Raw genomic sequence first — 24,172 nt, 5'->3', positions numbered from 1 at the left:
TTTTCACCAGCTATCTCTGAGCTATGGGACCAATAGGCTAGCTTCTATTAGCTGTCGACGTATTATCGATGAAAAACACGATGAGGTATGGATGAGATATCGATGAGATATCCATGAGATATTGATGAGATATCCGTGAGGTATCGATAAGATATCGATGAGGTATCTATGAAACATCGATGAGATATGATGGGATAACAATAAGATATCGCTGAGATATCGATGATAAATCGTTTGTTCATCGATAAGATTTCGATGAGATATTGATGAGATCTCATTGAGATATCGATGAGATATTGATGAGGTATCGATGAGATATCGATGAAATATCGATGAGATATCGACGAGATATCGATGAAATATCGATAAAATGGCGATGAAATGTCGATGAAAAATATCGATGAAACATCGATGAGATAACGATAAGATATCGTTGAGATATCGATGATAAATCGTTGCTTTATCGATAAGACATTAATGAGATCTCGATGAGGTATCGATTAGATATCAATGAGATATCGATCAAATGTCGATGAAATATCGACGAGATATCGATGAAATATCGACGAGATATCGATGAAATATCTACGAGATATCGATGAGATATCGACGAGATATCGATGAGATATCGATGAGATATCAATGAGATATCGACGAGATATCGATGAGATATCGATGAGATATCGACGAGATATCGACGAGATATCGATGAGATATCGACGAGATATCGATGAGATATCGACGAGATATCGATGAGATATCGATGAGATATCGATGAGATATCGATGAGATATCTCGATGAGATATCGACGAGATATCTATGAGATATCGATGAGATATCTATGAGATATCGATGAGATATCTATGAGATATCGATGAGATATCTATGAGATATCGATGAGATATCTATGAGATATCGATGAGACATCTATGAGATATCGATGAGATATCTATGAGATATCGATGAGATATCTATGAGATATCGATGAGATATCTATGAGATATCGATGAGATATCTATGAGATATCGATGAGATATCTATGAGATATCGATGAGATATCTATGAGATATCGATGAGATATCGATGAGATATCGACGAGATATCGATGAGATATCGATGAGATGTCGATGAGATATCGATGAGATATCGATGAGATATCTATGAGATATCGATGAGATATCGATGAGATATCTATGAGATATCGATGAGATATCGATGAGATATCGATGAGATATCTATGAGATATCGATGAGACATCTATGAGATATCGATGAGATATCTATGAGATATCGATGAGATATCTATGAGATATCGATGAGATATCTATGAGATATCGATGAGATATCTATGAGATATCGATGAGATATCTATGAGATATCGATGAGATATCGATGAGATATCGACGAGATATCGATGAGATATCGATGAGATGTCGATGAGATATCGATGAGATATCGATGAGATATCGATGAGATATCTATGAGATATCGATGAGATATCGATGAGATATCTATGAGATATCGATGAGATATCGATGAGATATCGATGAGATATCGATGAGATATCGATGAGATATCTATGAGATATCTATGAGATATCGATGAGATATCGACGAGATATCGATGAGATATCGATGAGATATCGATGAGATATCTATGAGTTATCGATGAGATATCTATGAGATATCGATGAGATATCTATGAGATATCGATGAGATATCTATGAGATATCGATGAGATATCTATGAGATTTCGATGAGATTTCGATGAGATATCTATGATATTTCGATGAGATATCTATGAGATATCGATGAGATATCTATGAGATATCGATGAGATATCTATGAGATATCGATGAGATATCTGTGAGATATCGATGAGATATCTATGAGATATCGATGAGATATCGATGAGATATCAATGAAATATCGACGAGATATCGATGAGATATCGATGAGATATCGATAAGACTTGATTAGACATCGATGAAATATCGATGAGATATCATTGAAATATCGATGAGATATCGATGAGATTTCGAATAGCTATCGGTGAGTTATCGACGTATTATCGATAAGCTAAAGACGAGCTAATGATTCCCCGTCGATGAACTACATATGTGTTATAAATGGTGCTATCAACAAGCTGTCAGTGAACTATCGATAAACTGTTATTGATATGTTATCGATTAGCAAAATCTAAGTTGTATATCTCTATCTATTATCTAATAGTCAATAGGCAGTTGATGAGCTAGTTATGAGGTACGTACAAGCAATTGACTTGTTATCGACGTGCTGTCGATAAACTATCGATAAGTCATGGAGATATCGATGAGATATCGATGAGATATCGATGAGATATCGATGAGATATCTATGAGATATCTATGAGATATCGATGAGATATCGACGAGATATCGATGAGATATCGATGAGATATCGATGAGATATCGATGAGATATCTATGAGATATCTATGAGTTATCGATGAGATATCTATGAGATATCGATGAGATATCTATGAGATATCGATGAGATATCTATGAGATATCGATGAGATATCTATGAGATTTCGATGAGATATCTATGAGATTTCGATGAGATATCTATGAGATATCGATGAGATATCTATGAGATATCGATGAGATATCTATGAGATATCGATGAGATATCTGTGAGATATCGATGAGATATCTATGAGATATCGATGAGATATCGATGAGATATCAATGAAATATCGACGAGATATCGATGAGATATCGATGAGACTTGATTAGACATCGATGAAATATCGATGAGATATCATTGAAATATCGATGAGATATCGATGAGATTTCGAATAGCTATCGGTGAGTTATCGACGTATTATCGATAAGCTAAAGACGAGCTAATGATTCCCCGTCGATGAACTACATATGTGTTATAAATGGTGCTATCAACAAGCTGTCAGTGAACTATCGATAAACTGTTATTGATATGTTATCGATTAGCAAAATCTAAGTTGTATATCTCTATCTATTATCTAATAGTCAATAGGCAGTTGATGAGCTAGTTATGAGGTACGTACAAGCAATTGACTTGTTATCGACGTGCTGTCGATAAACTATCGATAAGTCATGGAGGTACTATCGATTAATTATCCTGTGGCTACTAATGAGCTATGGACGAATTATATATTATCAACGTCCTATATGTGAACTATCGGAAAGCTTTCCATATACCTTCGGGAGTTATAGCAGACATTCGCCCCACAAACAGTCGGACGGACATAGTCATGGACTCTAAATGCCCCGCATTGTCCTAATTGACATAGGTCCCAGAGTCGATACTTCGCCGAAGCTCATATACATACCCTCAGAAGCCATAAGACTGATTGTATGATTAAGTTATTATCTTAATTGTTGTTGTTTTTGTGTTATTGTTACTTACCCTAGAATCGTGTTCTAGTTCCTCCTCAAGTGCACTATAAACGGGTGCGTACCACGAGTACGCGTACTGTTTGCGTGTTGCAGCTGCCGTGTTGTTGGCTAACGAACTGGAATTGTTGTAGGCAGAAGAAGAAGCTGAGTTTGATACTTTTTGTTGCAGTTGTTGTTGTTGTTGTGGTTGATGAGAATGCACTTTAGCTTGATGCTGTTGTTGCTGTGGATAATTGTGATTATTATGATGCGCTTTATGCAAAACAACTGCAGAATTGCTGTTGCTATTCCCCCCTACGGCCGACGATCCGCAGCAGTGATGAGGCTGCTGATGATGATTATTATTGGCCAGGAGAGCACAAGTGGATGTAGTCACCAGATTATTGTTGTAATTCAGTTGTAAACTACGACGATGCTGCTGCTGCTGTTGGTGATGATATGTTGCGGGTAAATGCTTAGTGGGCGGTTTGCGTCGATACGTCTCCTCGGAAAGGGAACGCAATGTGGAATGTTGTTGTTGCAGTTGGGTGATTGAGCTAAACGTGGAGGAGGCTGTGGGTGCCGATGGCCTCCTATTATTTGTAAAGTTGTATTGTTTGCTATTGTTGTTGTGACTTTTTGATTGCAATTTAAAGTTTTGCTGCTGCTGCTGCTGCGGCGGATGATATGTGGTGCTGGTGTTGTTGGAGGCTGCCGGCTGGGTGGCCGACAAATCCTTTTTGGTAAAAATCAACGATGCACTGTTCTTGTTCAAATAAATGGACCTTTGCTTGTCCTTAACCGTTGCCTCAATGTTCGTCAGCAGCGGTTCAGTTTCGGATAGGGGCAGACAATAGTTATACAATTCACTGCTGTGGTTGGTTGTCGTTGTTGTTGCTCCTGCCGTTGGAGTTTGAGTGGCAGTTTGTTCGCGCTTGTTGCTGGCCTTTGTCTCGACTACGGTGTCAGCTGGAAAATTTATAATGAAATTTTCTGCAGCATCATCAAAGGTGTTATGACGCGAGGGTCGATTGGGGACCGGCTGGTTGGCACAGGCCGTATTCAGGCTCAGACTACTGCTGTCGTCACTGGATGATGAGCGAGAATACTGGCTGGCATAGGAATAACGGTGTTGTTGTTGTTGTTGCTGCTGCTGTTGTTGTTCCTGGTGGCAACTATTGTTCACAGCCTGTTGTATTGTGGCAGTCGACCTAAACAACGAACCACCCGACTCGTCCTGCGAGGGCGGTGAGGTGCTTATGAGATCAAGTAATTTCACACCTGAACAATTGTCATTTGTGGAGCACAGCAGGGTGGTGGGTCGTAGGGGACGTTGTTGCAGTTGTTGCTGATGGTGATAGAAATCGTTGTAGAACACTGGCAATGAAGAGGTGGCTGTGGCGCTCGGCCCGGTCGGTTGAGCAAAACAGGCGTTATTCAAATGATTCTCGACAAGGAGTTCGCGCTGCTCCAATTTCGATTTGCGTGGAGGGGGTGGTGGTATTGTTGTTGCCGCCGTTAATGTGGTTGTTGTCACGGTTGATGTTGCTGTAATTATGTTGTTGGTATTGTGTAACTGTTGCTGTTGTTGTTGCAGTTGCCCAAAGTCATTAAGGTTGTCCTCTGAACATTTGTTGGTCAGTAGGAGATTTGTTGGTGCTGCTGTTGTTGTGGTGCTGCTACTGCTGCAATTATTTGCTAGAGGTTGTAATAGTTGCTGTTGTTGTTGTTGGAGTTGTTGCTGTTGTTGCTGTAAATGCTTGTGTGTTGCTGCAATATGCTGGTGTTGCAAACGATTTGCCTCATTTTGTTGCAATGATGACTTCTGCATTGGCGGTCTCATCGTTGATGTGTTTTTGGGCAAAAGTGCAGCTGATGGAATTGTTGTTGCTGTTGTTCGAATTGGCGTTGTTGCTGTTGTTGCTTTGGTTCACTGCAGTATGCAAATATTGCATTTTAATGCCAGCCATTTCTGTTATCGATGCCATTTTGTAGACCAAACAAATGAAAACGTTCTGCAATGAAATAAAAGGGTTGGAGAAGGGGGTGAAATTGAGTTAAAACTTTAATGGCAACGTTTAAATGCGGAAAATTGGGGATAAAGGATTTGAATAAACCATGGGGTAAATTTGTGGTGAACAAGAGAAAATATAGGAAATTGGACCAAATCGAAACTTATATTAAACTGATTGAGTATGTATTTAAGGCCTGAACGATAAAAAAATCCTTCGATGAGGTATCCTTATATAGAAGGCCAACTAGAGGTATTTCCTTTATAACCTCAGCCATATGGCTATAGCGTATATATCCAAAACCTGCCTCATCGAAATAACGTTTCTTTGGACCAAATCCGTTTCCGGGAATTTGGAGTCGATCAAGCGATGTCCGTCCGTCTGTCTGTCTGTTGGCTGGTGCGCATGATAACTCACGAAGGGAGTATCCGATTTGGTCCAAACTTGGTACATCGCAATATTATTATCAAAGTTAGATCGAGTTCGGAGATGGACTATATAGGTCCACCTTCCCCACAAAATGTGAATATTTTAAAAGAAAATAATTAAGTGCACAGAAAGAGAAAGGGTAGTACAATTTGGCTCCAAATTTGCTGGGCCAGGTGCGAAAATGGACAATATCAACTACCTCCACTCCCCACAAAGGGTCAAAATTTTGAACAATTTTAACCCTTATAAAATGTGATTTAAAAGTCCGATTGTCTTCATAAAAAGCACATCACATTATTTTTATTAACCCAAGGTTTGGCGTGAACATGGATATAATAATATCGGTCCACTCCTTCTGGTACCTACCCCACAAAGCGTCAATGTTTTGAATAACCAAACCTATCATAAAATCCGAGATTCTCTTCATATTTCACACATTTTATTATTTCTACTAACACAAGATCTGCTGTAAAGATGGGAAATATCGCTCCACTCCTTCTGGTACCTCCCCACAAAGGGTAAAATTTGGGATTAACCATGAAGCTCATAAAACGCGAAATTGACATCCGATTCCATTCAGACTTGTTAATTCTCAATATTTCCATCAACACAAGATCTGTTGTAAAGATGGTAGAGATCGGACCATTCCTCCTGGTACCTCCCCCACAAGGGGTCAAGGTTTTGAATAAACAAACGATTAGAAAATCCGAAATAAACATCCGATTCTCTTCATATTTCACACATACCATTATTTCTACTAACACAAGATCTCAATATTTCCATCAACACAAAATATGTTATAAAGATGGTAGAGATCGGATCATTTCTTCTGGGGCCTTCCCCACATAGGGTCAAATACTGGAAAAAAAATCAAACGTCCAAAAAAAGCAAAATAAACATCCAACTCTCTTCAAATTTCACACACACAAAAAATCTTCTAACACACGATCTGTTGTGAAGATAATATACAGGGTGTGATAAAAAAAACTGCAATAAAATCAAACGCCATAATTTTTACATTTTTCTTAAATTTCATGGAATGAAAGCAAAAATGTCGGAAATAGCATCAACTTTTAGAATAAGTTTAGATTTGTTCGAATTTAACACCTTAGGCACTAATTATGGCCTTCAAACGGCCAATGAAACCGTCAAACGCTGCCCAAATGTTGCTCTGCGGTATTTTGGCCCATTTCCGGCAAAGCGCTTGCCTGAGGTGATCGACTCTTTGGTATTTTTTAGTGCCAACCTTCCTCTCAAAATACTCCAGACACAATAGTCCAACGGATTGGTATCTGGAGATTTTGGTGGCTATTGTGCGTTGGAAATTAAGCGAGGAAGCTCATTTTGTAACCATTCTTGGGTGGCGCGTGCTGAGTGCGATGGTGCTGAGTCCTGTTGGAATGTCCAAGGTCTGCGACCAAAATGTTTGCGTGCCGAAAGCTTTAATACACCCTCCAGAATATTTTCGCGTCAATATTCGGCATTTATTCTGATGTCACGGTCGGTTAATACGAGTGGAGAGCGACCATCGGCTGTTATGGCGGCCCACATCATCACCATGGCCGGCGCTTGAGCTCTGGTGGCCAACCGAAGGTGCAGATTTTCAGCTGAGCTCTTTTTGGCAAGTAAATACGATCATTTTGTTTATTTACAAACTGCTGGACAACGAATGTTTTCTAGTCGGAGAAAACCAAATTCGGCAGTTCACTACTTTCGATCAAGTGAAGCAACTCTTTACCTCTTTTGAGTCTGTTTTCTTTCCGTTGCGATATATGTTCTTGCACTTTTTGGAATTTCAATGGCTTTACCCAGAAGCTCATTTTATAATATTTGCCGAATGGAAAAATTGCGATATGTTCAGCTCACGAGCCATTTTTTGGCCACTACAACACGGGTTTCGATCAAGTCACTTCTTTGCTTTTCGAACCATTTCTGCTGATGTTTTCTTCCGTCCACTTCCTTGACGTCGGTCGGGCTACGCTACCAGTATCATGGGAACGAGCGATGGTACGAGACACCTAATAATTATTCTCTTTTAAGTGCTGTAGTGCCCTAACAATAGCCATTTGTGGTTTTCCAGCCAAATATAAAGGAATCACACTTGATCACGCTTGAATTCCATCACGAATAACTTTTTGTTTCTGGAAAATTCTCATCGAAATGCTTTTGTACGCTTGTAAACAATACAATGAGCAGTCACTGGAATAATTTTAACAGCTGTCCGACGAGTGGCTTAGAAATGACAGCAGTCTGAAGTTGGCTGCAGTTTTTTTTTCTTATCACCCTGTATAACCTCTTTAGCCATATGGCTTTAAAAAATGTAAAATTCTATCTATACAAATCCCAAAAAGCTATCTTGTCTGTAGAACCCTTGAGAATGATCACTTATCTTCTAAAGACCTGTAGAGTAGTTTTTTTTTTGTTTCCAGAAGACCTACGTAAAATGTTCTGCCCATATATAAAATGTTGAAAATCTTCCTTCTATAGAGGACCTACAAAAAGCTTGCTGTCTATAGCAGACCTATGAAGCGTTTTCGGTCTATAGAAGGTCTGTAGAAGGTGTTCCATCATTGGCATACATGTAGAAAGTCTTCTGAATATAAAAGACCAGTCGAAGGTTGCTGTTTTTATAGAAGACCTTAAAATACTGGGACTATTTTTTGTCTTTAAAATCCCTGAAAAGGGTTATCTATTCAGAGAAATTGTGGGAGTAGTTTACTTTCCAAGGGGACCTGTAGAAGGCCTTTTCGATAGAGAACACCTCTTGATGGTTTTATAGTCTATGGGATATAGATTCTAATGCCATTAAAAATGAAGTAAATTAATGTAAAACATAATGAACAAGTAAAAAAGCTGTAAGTTCGGCCAGGCTGAACTTTGAATACCCTCCACCATTTGGTACAAATTTAACAATTTTCAAAAAAAAAAAAAAAAAAAAAAAAAAAATAAGAATAAAAAATAAAATCCGCTAAAAATGCTGTTAAATCTTAAAAATACCGAGTGTAGCCATATTAGGGTCTATACGACGACTTGGACCTGCATAGGCAACTTTTGTCACAAGCTATTACAATATTCAAATGCGAAACTTGAAAAACAAATTCCGTAAATAATGTAGCAAAAATCATCAAAATACCGAATATTGGGAGGTATCGTTTTATGGGGGCTATACCACAAAACGTCGACCTGCACAGATAATTTTCTGTCATAGGCTGTAGTATCCATTACGAACTTCAAATACAAAATTTTAAATAATTCCGGTAAATAATGTCGCTAAAATCATCAGAATACCGAATATTGGGGGGTACCGTTATGTGAGGCCTATACGAAGAAGTGGACCTACATTGCCCATTTTTTGTTTTATGCTGTAGTATCTATTACGAACTTCAAATACTAAATTTGAAACAATTCCGGTAAAAAATGTCGCTAAAATTATCAGAATACCGAATATCGGGGGTACCGTTATATGGGCGCTATACGAAGAAGTCGACCTACATAGTCCATTTTCAATACCAAAAGTCCTGTAGACATAATACACATTAGAGCAAAATTTTATTAACCTACTTCATGACGTTCGGAAGCTAAAGTGATTTCCACAAACGGACGGACATCGCTAAATCGACATAGACTTGTATGCTGATCAAGAAAATTTGTGGGGTCTAAAATGTATATTTCGAGGTGTTACAAACGAAATGACAAACTTAATATACCCTCCATACTATGGTGGAGGGCATAAAAAGGGCAAGGAAAACAACGTTAAGGGAGGTCGAAATTTGAGTTATGACCAATTTAACCATCCTCGAAGTTTTTAAAATTTGAAAGCGCCGGGATATAGGGTATACTTGTATGTTTTGTCTATTAGTATAGCATTCTTGTACCTTTAAGCAGCATAAAATTCTATGTCGATTTAGCAATGTACGTCCGTCTGTCCGTCTGTAGAAATCACTTTAGCTTCCGAACGAAATGAAGTAGGTTGATAAAATTTTACTCAAATGTGTACTATGTCTGCAGGATTTTTGGTATTGAAGAAGGGGCTATGTGGGTCCACGTCTTCGTATAGCCCCCATATAACGGTACCTCCCGCTATGCGGTATTTTGATGATTTTAGCGACATTATTTACCGGAATTGTTTCAAATTCGCATTTAAAGATCGTAATGGATACTACAGCCTATGACATATAGATTTTTTGTATCACAAAAAAATTGTGTTTCAAGCATTATATTACAATGTCCGATTTACAATTTTCAGTTTATAACCTTACCCATACCTACAAAAGATTATTATTTCTATAAAATTTCATAAAAAACCCACCTCAATTATTCCAATTATTATTAACCGACAAAGATCATCAATTAATTAACGATTAAATTAATCACAATATTTTCTCACACTCTCATACACATGCACACATGCACATACATACACTCACACTCAATCACAATTCATTCTCCCCCCTCTCGACGTAACGATGTGTTAATGGAACCTTTTCAGAAAAGGCGTCTATCATAATCAATCAAAATTACCCGACCTAACCCAAAAACATTGCGTCATTTGTGAGACACGGAAATAATGTGGCATGGCAGGCGGCTGACTGACTGACTCTTGGCCTCCATGCCATGCCTGCCTGTCCGTCTTGCTGGATTACCGCTGAACCTGACTTTCTTATCGCCAATTGAAACTAAATCGCGACAAATGCCATGAAATGAAATAAATACCCACCAGTAGTTCCAACGTTCGGTCACTGTCACGGTTTTGGAGGGTGTAGGGGAAACCTACATGCTATCAGGTTTATTCAGAATCATAAACCTCTACGTGAAATAAATATTGAAATATACATTTATAGGATTGTATGTATGTGGAATAGAATATAATCTCAATGCAAATTTGCATGCAATGCCTGGCTTCGAAACGATTCAGATTTGTATACCCTCCACCATAGTATGGAGGGTATATTAAATTTGTCATTCCGTTTGTAACACCTCGAAATATACATTTTAGACCCCAAAAAGTATATATATTCTTGATCAGCATAAAATTCTATGTCGATTTGGCAACGTCCGACCTTCTGTCCGTCTGTGGAAACCACTCTAGCTTCCGAACGAAATGAAGTAGGTTGATAAAATTTTACTCAAATGTGTACTATGTCTGCAGGATTTTTGGTATTCAAAATGGGCCATGTAGGTCCACGTATAGCCACCATATAACGGTACTTCCCGATATTCGGTAATTAGATTATTTTAGCGACATTATTTATCGGAATTGTTTCAAAATTGGCAGTTAAAGTTCGTAATAGATACTACGACTTAAGACAGAAAATGGGCCATGTAGGTGCACGTCTTGGTATAGCCCCCATATAAAAGTACCTCCCGATATTCGGTATTTTGATGATTTTAGAGACATTATTTACCGGAATTGTTTCAAAATTGGTACTTAAAGTTCGTAATAGAAACTACGGCTTAAGACAGAAAATGGGCCATGTAGGTCCACGTCTTCGCATAGCCCCCATATAACGGTACCCCCCGATATTCGGTATTTTCATGATTTTAGAGACATTATTTATCGGAACTATTTCAAATTTCGCATTTGAAGTTCGTAATGAATACTACAGCCTATGACAGAAAATTGCCTGTACTGGTCCACATTTTATAACCCCCATGGTACCTCCCTATATTCGGTATTCTGATGATTTTAGCTACATTATAAACAGATTTTTTTCAAGTTTCGCATTTGAATATTGTAATAGCTTGTGACAAAACTCACCTATGCAGGTCCATGTCGTCGTATAGACCTTGATATACGGCTGCATTCGGTATTTTTAAGATTTTAACAGAATTTTTAACGGATTTTATTTTTTTGAAAATTGCCAAATTTGTACCAAATGATGGAGGGTATTCAAAGTTCGGCCCGGCCGAACTTACAGCTTTTTTAATTGTTTTCTCTATTTTTATTTTCAATACTGTTGTTGTTGTTAAGAATATAAATATTATTGTATAATTAAATATCCCATTAACCGCAGCCATAAACGATGATGATGAATTACTTTGTCACTCTCACCGCATTTAGCACCCCTTTATCGCCCCTTGCATCCACTCTTCTATATATATCTAAAATACAGATTAATGATTGTGCTTAGGTTTTTTGTTATTGTTGTTGTTGTTATGGCACTCGCTTCTTAATGTGCAAAACTGTCAAGTGTTTATGACCACTCACAGAGTGCATAACAAATTTTAGAGGGTAATCCACAATGGGAGTGATGGGATTTTTAGAAAAATTAACTTTCCATAGCTTTTCCTCAGAGATGGCACACAAGAGGTGAATACAACAAAAACTCAATCGCTTATGAAAGTAGAGCCTAAAAATAGGTGAAACGTTTATTGGAGTTTTGGAAGTTTTTAGAGAGGACCAGTTCCCCCCTGTTCTCTATTTTTTTTTATAAATGTTCGTACTAAGATTCTTTGAAATCCGTTGATTTTAGGAATCCACAGTGAGATGAAGAAACTGCAACCTACTTCAGACTGCTGTTATTTCTAAGCCACTCGTCCGACAACTGTTAAAATTATTCCAGTGACAGCTCATAATATTGTTTGCAAGCGTACAAAAGCATTTTGGTGAGAATTTTCCAGAATCAAAAAAGGTAATCGTGATGGACTTCAAGCGTGATAGTGTGATTTCTTTATATTTGGCTGGAAAACCACACCGTTAGAGCACTCCAGCATTTTAATGTGAATAAATAATTTGTACCTCGTACCATTGCTCGTCACCATGATACGGGGAGCGTAGCCCAAGGAAGTGGACAGAAGAAAACAGCAACATCAGCAGAAATGCTTTAAAACTTAAAGAAGCGACTTGATCAAAACCCGCGTCGCAGTGGCCGAAAAATGGCTCGTGAGCTGAACATATCGCAACATTCCATTCGGCAAATATTGAAAAATGAACTCGGGTTAAAGGCATTGACATTCCAAATAAGGGCAAGAACTTACACCGCAACAGCAACAGAAAGAAAATAGACTCAAAAGAGCTAAAGATTTGCTTCGCTTGGCCGAAAGTGGTGAACTGCCGAATTTGTTTATCTCTCTCTCCGATGAGAAAACATTCGTTGTCCAGCAGTTTGTAAACCAACAAAATTATCGTATTTACTTGTCAAAGAGGTCAGCTGAAAATGTGCACGTTCAGTTGGCCTCCAGAACTCAAGCGCCGGCCATGGTGGTGGTGTGGGCCGCCATAACAGCCGATGGTCGCTTTTCGCTCGTATTAATCGACCGTGGCATCAGAATAAATGCCAAATATTATCGGGAAAATATTCTGGAGGGTGTATTAAAGCCTTGGGCACGCAAACATTTTGGCCGTAGATCTTGGACATTCCAACAGGACTCAGCTCGCGCCACCCTGGAATGGTAACAAAATGAGTTTCCTCGCTTCATTTCCAGTGCACAATGGCCACCAAAATTTCCGGATACTAATCCGTTGGACTATTGGATCTGGAGTATTTTGGAACGCAAGGTTGGAACTAAAAAATGTCAAAGTGTCGATTACCTCAAGCTAGCCCTTCGCCGGGAATGGGCCAAAATACCGCCGAGCAACATTCGGGCAGCGTGTGACGGTTTCATTGGCCGTTTGAAGGCCATAATTCGTGCCAAAGGTGACAAATTCGAACAAATCTAAAATTTGATGCTATTTCCGACATTTTTAGCTTTCATTCAATAAAATTTAAAAAAAAAAAAATGTAAAAATTATGGCGTTTGATTTTGTTGTAGTTTTTTATCTCACCCTGTATAAAGGGTAAGCCATTTTGTCACATTTAATATATTGGTATGAAAATAAATAGAGAAAGAGATTTGGATTAGAAAATCGGGCACGTAGCTCTACTTTGTGGTGAATGGAAGCCCTATATTAAGTATTGCGAAATATATTTCAAAATATTGTGTCTTTGTTTATGGTTAAGGCCATATAAGGCTTACATTTTCGCCAAGGACTCAAAGTTTGGCCTTAGAACCCGAAATTGTTTAAGGCCTTTAATCCACAAACCAAGAACTATCAAATCCACTTGACATTTTCCACAACCCAAACTGGCTATTGAGCAGTGAAATTATAAGAAAATTTGCCGCAAATTTGGGACAAGTGGATTTTGGAAAATTGGGATTTTTATAAACCAAATTTGATGAGATTTTTTAATGGAATATATTAAGTCTACACATTTTGTTTGTTCAGAGACTCATAATGAAATTAGGTCTAGAATATTTCTTCTTTTAACTTTTTCCCCAAAAAAATGAAGTATAACGGGAGATTTCGACTTCGAGAATGGAAACCTGCTGTATTAGCAGTCAAAAACTTAAACGCAAAATTTTCTCCTCTAATATATAAATTTCGAATGTTATTTTCTTAAGAACTATTGTACCTAGATGTATAGTTCTTTCTGAGACTTATAGTGGAATTTGGTGTAGAATATATCCTCCTTTGGCACTTTCTACCTAAAATGAAATTTTATTGGTCGTTCAGGTGTCAAGTCGAAAAAAAGCCCAGGAAAATTTGATCAAATAAATTAGAAAATAATTTTTTTTTAATTTCTTGAAATATGACAGAAATAGAGATTTCCTATCTTAGGTGACATACAGTGAAATTTGATGAGGAATATTTTAGTCTTTGATATCCACCATCTAAAATGATGTTTTGTAGGAGAATTTAGCATAGACTCACATGAAGTACGGCTTTAACTCTAATAGGTGTTTTTAGTATTTATGAAGTACTGGAGTTTGGTTAAAATTTAGGCTTTTAATATACTCTAGCACCTATGGTAGAATTTTGTGGCCAATAATTTTGTAGAATATTTTGACTCGTTACGATTCCGTTTAAAGGGAGTTTTTAACCATTTTTTTTAAAAAAGTTACAAAAAGTCCCGCCTTGGTGACTCATTTGAGAATTAAAAACCAAGCTAAAAAGCAATAAGTTCGGCCGGGCCGAACTTTTAACACCCTCCACCATTTGAAATGAATTTGAAAATAAAATCATTAAAAAATGCTGTTAAAATTTTAAAAATACCGAATATAGCCGTTATTTTGGTGTCTATACGATGTGATCCCACACAGGCATTGTTTGTCATAAGTCATTACCAAATTCAAATTCGGTACTTGAAATAAATGGTGAATAATGTAGCTAAAATCATCAAAATATCGTATATAGGAAGGTATCGTTATATCGGAGCTGTGCGAAGACCTGGATCAGCATAGACAATTTTCTGTCATAGGCTGTAGCATCCATTACGAACTCTAAATACGACATTTCAAAAAATTTCGGTGAGTATTGTACCTAAACTCGTCAAAATACCGAATATAGGGAGGTACACTTATATGGGGGCTATACGAAGACCTGGACCTGCATAGAAAATTTTCTGCCACAGACTGTAGTTTCCATTACGAACTCTAAATGCGTAATTTAAAAAAAAATCGGTGAATAATGACGCTAAAATCACTAAAATACCGAATATAGGGAGGTACCGTTATATGAGAGCTATATGAAACCGTGGACCTGCACAGACAATTTTCTGTTTTAGGCTGTAGTATCCATTGCGAACTTCAAATACCAAATTTTAAACAATTCAGGTTAATAATGTCGCTAAAATCATCAAAATACCGAATATCGGAAGGTACCGTTATATGGGAGCTATACGAAGCCGTGGACCTGCACAGACAATTTTCTGTCTTAGGCTGTAGTTTCCATTTTGAACTTCAAATACCAAACTTTAAACAATTCCGGTTAATAATGTCGCTAAAATCATCAAAATACCGAATATAGGGCTATACGAAACCGTGGACCTGCACAGACAATTTTCTGTTTTAGGCTGTAGTATCCATTTCGAACTTTAAATACCAAATTTGAAACAATTCCGGTGAATAATGTCGTTAAAATCATCAAAATACCGAATATCGGAAGGTACCGTTATATGGGGGCTATACGAAGACGTGGACCTGCACAGACAAGTTTCTCTCCCAGGCTGTAGTATCCATTTCGAACTTTAAATACCAAATTTGAAACCATTCCGGTGAATAATGTCGTTAAAATCATTAAATTTCGAATATCGGGAGGTACCGTTATATGGGAGCTATACGAACACGTGGACCTACATGACCCATTTACGAACTTAACCTGCCTACTGAAAAAATAAACATGTGGGCAAAATGTTAGCCTTCTATTTCAATTCGTTCGAAAGATAGCGTAATTACAACAGACAGACGGACAGACAGACAGACAGAAGGACAGACGGACATCGCTAAATCGACTTAGAATTTTACGCTAATCAAGAATATATATACTCTGTTGGGTCTGACATGATTATTTCGAGGAGTTACAAACGGAATGACAAAGTTAATATACCCTCCATAGTATGGTGGGGGGTATAAAATATTTAACCAAAACAATCCTCGTAATGTTATCAGCAATATTCTTGAGCTCACTATATAGGTAAAATGCAAGGATTCCGGTGATTCTCAATCCAAAAATGATTGTATGGTTTTAAATAAAAAATATGAAAAAAAAATCCGAAAATTCCAAAAAATGTGGACGAGTGGGCAAATTCGCTTTTTAGACTACCTTGCCTTGTAAACTTTAAAACGTCGATACACTCAACTCTACTTTCACAAAGTTTTGGGGTTTTCCTATAATTATTGAAAATTTAATTTTTTTGCAGAGTCTAATTTGCAATTTCAAATTATTTTGCAATTTACGTCTCCACAAATTTATTTCGAAATTAAATTTCTTCAAAATTCCCAAAAAAAACTTATTTGAAGCCCCCTTTCCCAGTATTACACCTAGCAAACGTAATTTCAGATCATTAAGCTCGTCTCGAAAGAGAAAACAAACACGTAATTTCAAACGATTTAAGAAAAAAGAAATAAATAACAAATAATTTCATTACAAAGATAATTAAAAATGACAGTTGCACCGTAAACAACAAACAACAATGACTAGCTGGGAGAACAACAACAACACAAATCGGCTTACAAAAAATTGAAAAGAAATGATGGGAGAGCGGAAACAATAGAAGTGTAATACGTAATGAAATTGAATTCAATTACAAAACAGCAAAAAAAAAAAAAAAACTCAAATTGTGAGAAAACTCCCACACAGGCTTAATGACGGTGGCACAGGTAGATGATAGGCTGGCAAAACGTTGCTCACAGATTTCAATCAAATAATTTTTTTCCAGAGAAATATTTGAAATCGTCATCTGGAAATCATAGACATTTCTTTTGTATTTCAATTATTTCAATACAAAAGTAACAATACCGCAAAATTCTCGCATAGAATTCAGAGCGAATAATTTTTATATTGAAAAACAATATTAGAAATACACATCTCAGACACACCCACACACAGCGTCCCACAGAGTAGTAACATTGAAATCATCGTAAGTTGCATTAGTGATGGGCATTCCGTCCACTATAATGTGGATACCTACAATCGTTTGTGGAGTATGTGAAACCCCACTTCAAATGAAATTCGCCTTTGAGCCTTAATGAGCTTTAAGAAGCTTAAACAAAATGTCATTATTTCATTAGCTGTAGAGAGTAAATATTTCGAGTAGGGGGGATGTAGGAAAGCAGATATAAGAGGGGGCGAGAAAAATTATAGTAAATATCTTCCTTATTTTTTTTTCTAATGAAAGAATCAGATGCCTTCTCTGAAGAAGATTAGAGGTCTTCTCCCCAGAGGTCCTTGAGGTCTGCTTCATAGAAAACCTGGAAGTCTTCTTTATAGTAGTCCTAGAGGTCTTATTTATAGAAGACCAGAGAAGTCTTCCTCATAGAAGACTTCTTAATAGAAGACCAGAGATGTGTTCTTCATTGAAGACCTGTAGGACTCCATCATAGAAGACCTGGATGTCTTCCTCATAGAGAACCAGAAAGACATCGTCATGATGACTTCTTTCATAGAAGACCTAGATTGTCAAAAATATCTTCTTCATATAAGACCTGGAGAAATTCTTCTTCATAAAAGTCCTGATGGTCTCCTTCCCCAAAGAAGAGCAGGAGGTCTGTTCCTTCATATAATGCCTGTAGATCGCTTTCTTTCATAGGAGATCTGAAGGACCTCTCCATAGAAGACCTAGAGGGGGTATTCTTCATAGAAGACCTAGAGGAAATCTTTTTTTCTTAGAAGACCTATATATCTTCTTCATAAAATACCTTGAGGTCTTCTTCACAGAAGACCTTGATGTCATTAGTGGTAGAAGATCTTGAGGTCTTTTACCACTGAAGACTTGGAAGTTCTTAGTCGTGGAAGGCCAGAAGGTCTTCTTCCATAGAAGTTTGGTGGTCTTCTACCACAGAAGACCTGGAGTTCTTCGTTAGAGGGGATCTGGAGGTTTGTTTTAGAAGACCTAGAGATCGTCTTCTTTCATAGAAGACGTGGAGGTCGTCACTCATAGAAGACCTTGAGGTCTACTTCACAGAAGACGTGGAGGTCTTCACTTATAGAAGACCTTGAGATCTATTTCACAGAAGACCTTGAGGTCTACTTCACAGAAGACCTTGAGGTCTTCTTTCATAGAAGACCTGGAGGTCTTCTTTCATAGAAGACCTGGAGGTCTTCTTTCATTGAAGACCTGGAGGTCTTCTTTCATAGAAGACCTTGAGGTATACTTCGGGGAAAACCTTGAGGTATTCTTCAGAGAAGACCTTAAGGTATTCTACACAGAAGACCTTGAGGTATTCTACACAGAAGACCGTGAGGTATCCTCACAGAAGACCGTGAGGTATCCTCACAAAAGACCTGGGGGTCCTTTGTCGTAGAAATCCTATCTTCTTCCATAGAAGTACTGGAGGTCTTCTTTTATAGAAGACCACCTGGAGGTTTTCTCTTATAGAAGACCACCTGGAGGTCTTCTCTTATAGAAGACCACCTGGAGGTCTTCTCTTATAGAAGACCACCTGGAGGTCTTCTCTTATAGAAGACCACCTGGAGGTCTTCTCTTAAAGAAGACCACCTGGAGGATATTTTTTATAGAGGACCACCTGGAGGCCTTTTTTATAGAAGACAACCGGGAGGTCTTCTCTTATAGAAGACCACCTGGAGGTCTTCTCTTATAGAAGACCTCCTGGAGGTCTTCTCTTATAGAAGACCACCTGGAGGTCTTCTCTTATAGAAGACCACCTGGAGGTCTTCTCTTATAGGAGACCACCTGGAGGTCTTCTCTTATAGAAGACCACCTGGAGGTCTTCTTTTATACAAGACCACCTGGAGGTCTTCTTTTATAGAAGACCACCTGGAGGGCTTCTTTTATAGAAGACCACCTGGAGGTCTTCTTTTATAGAAGAACACCTGGAGGTCTTCTTTTATAGAAGACTACTTGGAGGTCTTCTTTTATAGAATAGAAGACGTGGAGGACTCCTTTTATAGAATAGAAGACGTAGAGGTCTTGTTTTATAAAATAGAAGATGTGGAGTTCTTCCTCATAGAGGACCGGAAGGACTTCTTCATGGATGACTTTTTTCATTGAAGACCTGGAGGTCAGAAATGTATTTTTCATAGATAACCTAGAGGTCTTCTTCGTCATAGAAGACCTGGAGGTTTTCATTCATAGAAGTCCTGGAGGTCTTCTTTTATACAAGACCGCTTGGAGGTCTTCTTTTATAGAAGACACTCGGAGGTTTTTTCATAGAAGAATAGGAGACCTGGAGTTCTCCTCTATAGAAGACCTGGAGGTCTCCTTGGGAGGAGTCATTGAGTCTCATGGCACTCTTAAGACTAAGAATTACAAAAATGAGACTTTCCCTCACTCTGCATTTTTTCATTTTACTATGATTTACATTTGATTGCTTATGGCCAACTATTTGTAAAAGTTGTTATCTCCGCACCTCTCCTCCATACCCAGAAAAAGGGGTTGCCATGACGAATTCGAAGAAGTCGTCAAACATCAACAAATACCAACAAGAAGACACGTGTCAAGACACTTTGTGGCTTATGGCACTTCCTGGCTAAATGGCTCTTTTGATGTAAAATTCAAAGGACCTCCTGAGCCCCATGGAAATTTAACGACTGTAGTAGGAGAGATAACATAATCAATCATTGTTGCTGTTGTAGTAGTTGTTCTTTTCATGGAATGCGGAAGAAAACAGATAAATTGTTTAGAGCGATAGAAGTGGGTGTAATAAATGATTTTAGAACAACAATCATTTGTCTCCAGACATTTGTTTATATTTCATTCTTTGTGGCTTGTTTTCATGGCCAAGAGCAAGCTAGCTATGCAAATGGATATCGTTAACGTAGGAAGAACAGATAGAATGATGGAAAATTTCCACTTCATCTATATTTTTGTAATTTTCGGATTGGGATTCCATGAAATCCGTGCGTTATAGGTATATAGTGTCTTCGGCAATATTATTGATAATAATACGGATGTTATACATTTTTCTAAAGGAAGAGGACTTTTTTCTACAGGTTCTATAAGGAGAAATTCTATAAGGGGAAATTGGAGTGTTTTTCTATGCAAATGACATTTTTGGGTTTCTGGATAAATAGAAGACCTTCCAAAGGGCTTATTTCCCTTTAGACGATTTTTACATCTTTATTATACATTTTATGTATTTTTAATATAACGGACCTGCAAGAGATACGGATGAAGTCGAACACTTTCTGGAGATCCAATTCAAATAGAAGCTCGTCTGGATGTATTCTTGCCATATTGGACCTTTGAAGGTATTCTTCGAATAGAAAGCTTGTGGAGATCTTTTTCGTATAGAAACCCTACTGGTAGTCTTCTTCAAACAAGATTTTTATGTTGTTATTTCCGCACCGAAATCCTTTGAGAGGTATTCTCCGTTCAACAGACTTTCTGATGATACTCTTAAGAAATAAAGTCTTTTGAAAGTATTCTTCACATGGTAGAAGTTCCAGAGGGTTTCTCCGTAAAGAAGACCATCTTGAGGTCTTCTTAATTCAGACTTCTTTTGAAGGTCTACTAGAGGAGGACGATCTTCCTAGAATTCTATTTTATATAGAAGAATAGTAAGTAGATTCTAAAGGCCCTTTTAAATATAAGAGGTATTATTTAGAATAAAGGTATTTTAGGCGTCCTTTTCAAAGAAAAAACCTAGGGGACCCTTTTTAGGTCTTCTATAAGTAGGAGATCATTTGTAGGTTTTTTATGATTGAAAAAAAAACTACATAGAATTGGCGGTTCTTTCGTTCAACTAAAATATTCCTCGTATTGTTATCAGGAATATTGCCGAAGACATTATATGCCTAAAACGCATGGATTCCAGGGAATCTTAATCCGAACATTTTCAAAATTGTGGAATTGAGGTTAACTTGTCCCCTCTATTTCGGTTATTTTGCGATGTAAACTTTTAAAACGCCGATACACGTGTCTTCTATTTTTAGCTCTAGTTTCATTAAATGTCGTATTCGAGAGTTACTGTGCACATCAGCCAGGACGCCACTAAATGTCCTGAAACGAAATTTATCGAAAGGGGGGGTCTAAAACCGTTATTTCGATTAGGTATATTTTGGGTGTATCAAATGATACACCCTCTGTAGCCACATGGCTGAACTATATCTTTCCAAGTTTTTCTATATCCTCCATATATCCGTACCTTGGGATATTCGATATTTTGCCACATTTTCCACAAAATTGTTTCCAATTTGATATTTGAAACTTGCAATAGATAGCAATGTCACTTGGTTTTCTCGTCGATCGAGGTAAGCCCAGCTGTACCCATCCATAATTATGGGATTATGGAATAATAAAAGTAGATTTCTCCCTTTCCTGGAGATAAAAATCGGGGATTTTATTAATTCTTAATATTAAATTCTTCCGAATTCTACTCGGGTTGAAATACGATAAGATAAATATGGAGTATAGAATGGCAAATGTATTTCGGAGCCTCGTAGGCAAGATGGTGAACGACTCCTGGACAATCGGGAACGATGATATCGGGTTGATCACACTGAGTACTCGGGGGATAGATGGAAAGTGTGATTAGCCGACGATTCGGAGAAGGACTTCTGGAAGCCATTTTTCCATTAACGGCCTTCTAGAGGTCTTTTTCCAATTTGGTCTTCTTCCTATAGTCGATTCTTTGGAGGTCTTTTCTCAAAAAGTCTTCTTTATATAGAATACTTTCTAGATTTCTTGTTTGTATTCTAGAGGAACTTTTTCTTAACCTTCTCGTTTTCTTCTCGTTTTAAGTTTTACATAGCGGATCTTCTATATACTTTCTTCGTGTGGAAGACATTGTTTAGGGCTTTACATGTAAAGAACCTCCTGATGGTATTCTTAATGTAGAAGACCTTCTTAAAGCCGTTTTCATATCGCAGTCCTTTACGAGGTCTTCTTCACATAGACGACCTACAGGAAGTCTTCTGTAGGTAGGAAACATCTCAAATAATCTGAATAAAAAATATTATTAGAAGGCTTCAGTACGAAGAAGATCCGAAAGAGGTTCTCTTTAAGTGTAACACCTTTTATGTGTTTTTAATAAATGAACCTAAAAATCATCTTAAAGGGGGTTTCTGGAAGTAAAATGCCATTTAAGATGTCTTAAGTAGGACAAAGGCCTTGAGCCTTGCTCACACAGAAGAACTTTTAATACCCCGCATTTTATTGAAGAAAAGTTTTTCACAAGGGCTACCTTTTTAAAGTTTTTAGAACATCGGGGGCCTTTTTGAAATGTAGACCCATTATTGGAGCACATTTTTCGGAAATGAGCAAGGAGGGGCCGTTACGTTTTTGGGCCATGTTGAACAAATTTTTGTTCACAAAAAATTAAGAGGGAGATATTGGCAACATTGGTTTTTATAGGGCGGCGTTACGTGCCACATAGCCAAAAATCCACTTGATTTTCAAAAAAAAAAAAAAAAAAAAAATATTTGGCGGACCCTTTATACGACCATTTGTACACAGGATAACTTCCATTGGAATTTCAGTCAAGTATAATTTTTATACCCTGAGCCATATAGCTAGAGAGGGTATATATTACTTGATACGGTCAAAACGTGCCTCATCGAAATAACGATTTTAGACCCGTCTGTCTGTCTTGCTGGCTGGTACGCATGATAACTCTCAAAGGGAGTATCGGATTTGGTCCAAACGCTGTACATCGTAATATTTTTGTCAAACTTAGATCGAGTTCGGAGATGGGCAATATCGGTCCACTCCTTCTGGTACCTCCCCCACAAAAAGTCGAAATTTACAAAAAATATATTTTCTGCACAGAAAAAGAAACGATAATCCGATTTTGCTCCTACTTTGCAAATCCTAATATTTGCGTCTGTTCTAGGTCGGGTGCAATAATGGACAATATCGGTCGAGTGGGGGAGGTACTTCCCCCACAAAGCCTCAAAATTTTGAATAATTAGAACTCTTATGAAATGTGATGTAAGAGTCCGATCAGATTGTCTTTAAATTTTATACGTCCTAATATTTTCACAAACCCAAAATATGGCATGTAGATGGAATATATCGGTCCACTCCTCCTGGTACCTCCACCACAAAGGGTCAGAAATTTGAATATTCATGAATCTCATTAAAAGGGAAATTAACATCCGATTCCATTCGGACTTAGCACAACTCAATATTTCTATCTTCACTAGATATGTTATAAAGATGATAGAGATCGGACCATTCCTTCAGGTACCTTCCCCACAAAGGGTCAAAGATTTGAATAACCAAAACGACTATCAAGTCCGAAATAAGCATCCGGTTCTTCATATTTCACACATCACAATATTTTTATAAATCCAAGGTCTGGTGTAAAATTGAGATATATCGGTCCACTCCTTCTGGTACCTCCCCCCAACAAAGGGTCAAAAATTTGAATAATCATAAAGCTCATTAAAAATGAAATTAACATCTGATTCCATTCGGACTTAGCACATCTCAATATTTTTAACTGCACAATATATGTTATAAAGATGATAGAGATCGGACCATTCCTTCAGGTACCTCCCCCACAAAGGGTCAAAGATTTGAATAACCAAAACGATCACAAAGTTCGAAATATGCATCCGGTTCTCTTCATATTTCACACATCACAATATTTTGATAAATCCAAGGTCTGGTGTAAAATTGAGATATATCGATCCAGAAGGACCTCCCCCACAAAGGGAATTTATAATTTCGCATAAAATTGAATATAAATGTTCGATTTTCTTGTAACTTTGCCCATATCAATGTTTTGTAACTGTATTAGATGAAGTATGACAATGGAATACTTCGATCGACCTAATCTGGCACCTCAAGCACTTTTCAACATTTTCTAAAAAGTATCACATATCTCACATAACATGAAGGAAGTAGTCGTTATAGTCCAAACCTGACACGTCGCAATATTTGTATCATATTT

General features: G+C 37.6%; 1 protein-coding gene across 3 annotated transcripts in view; it reads right to left on the bottom strand.

Annotated features, from left to right (window-relative positions):
• LOC101890137 (pneumococcal serine-rich repeat protein) overlaps positions 1-24,172 on the bottom strand; it is a 479,414-nt gene that overhangs the window by 139,315 nt on the left and 315,927 nt on the right. For all 3 annotated transcript variants that reach the window (XM_059127777.1, XM_059127778.1, XM_011292738.3), the window contains one exon: positions 3,427-5,410. In XM_059127777.1, coding sequence (XP_058983760.1) covers positions 3,427-5,238 — 1,812 coding nt within the window. In that variant the 5' untranslated portion in view covers positions 5,239-5,410. The remainder of the gene's footprint in view (positions 1-3,426; positions 5,411-24,172) is intronic.

The sequence above is a fragment of the Musca domestica genome, unplaced genomic scaffold, assembly GCF_030504385.1.
Source record: "Musca domestica strain aabys unplaced genomic scaffold, Musca_domestica.polishedcontigs.V.1.1 48, whole genome shotgun sequence".
Classification (NCBI taxonomy): domain Eukaryota; kingdom Metazoa; phylum Arthropoda; class Insecta; order Diptera; family Muscidae; genus Musca; species Musca domestica.
This window is presented reverse-complemented; position numbering and strand designations above follow the sequence as displayed.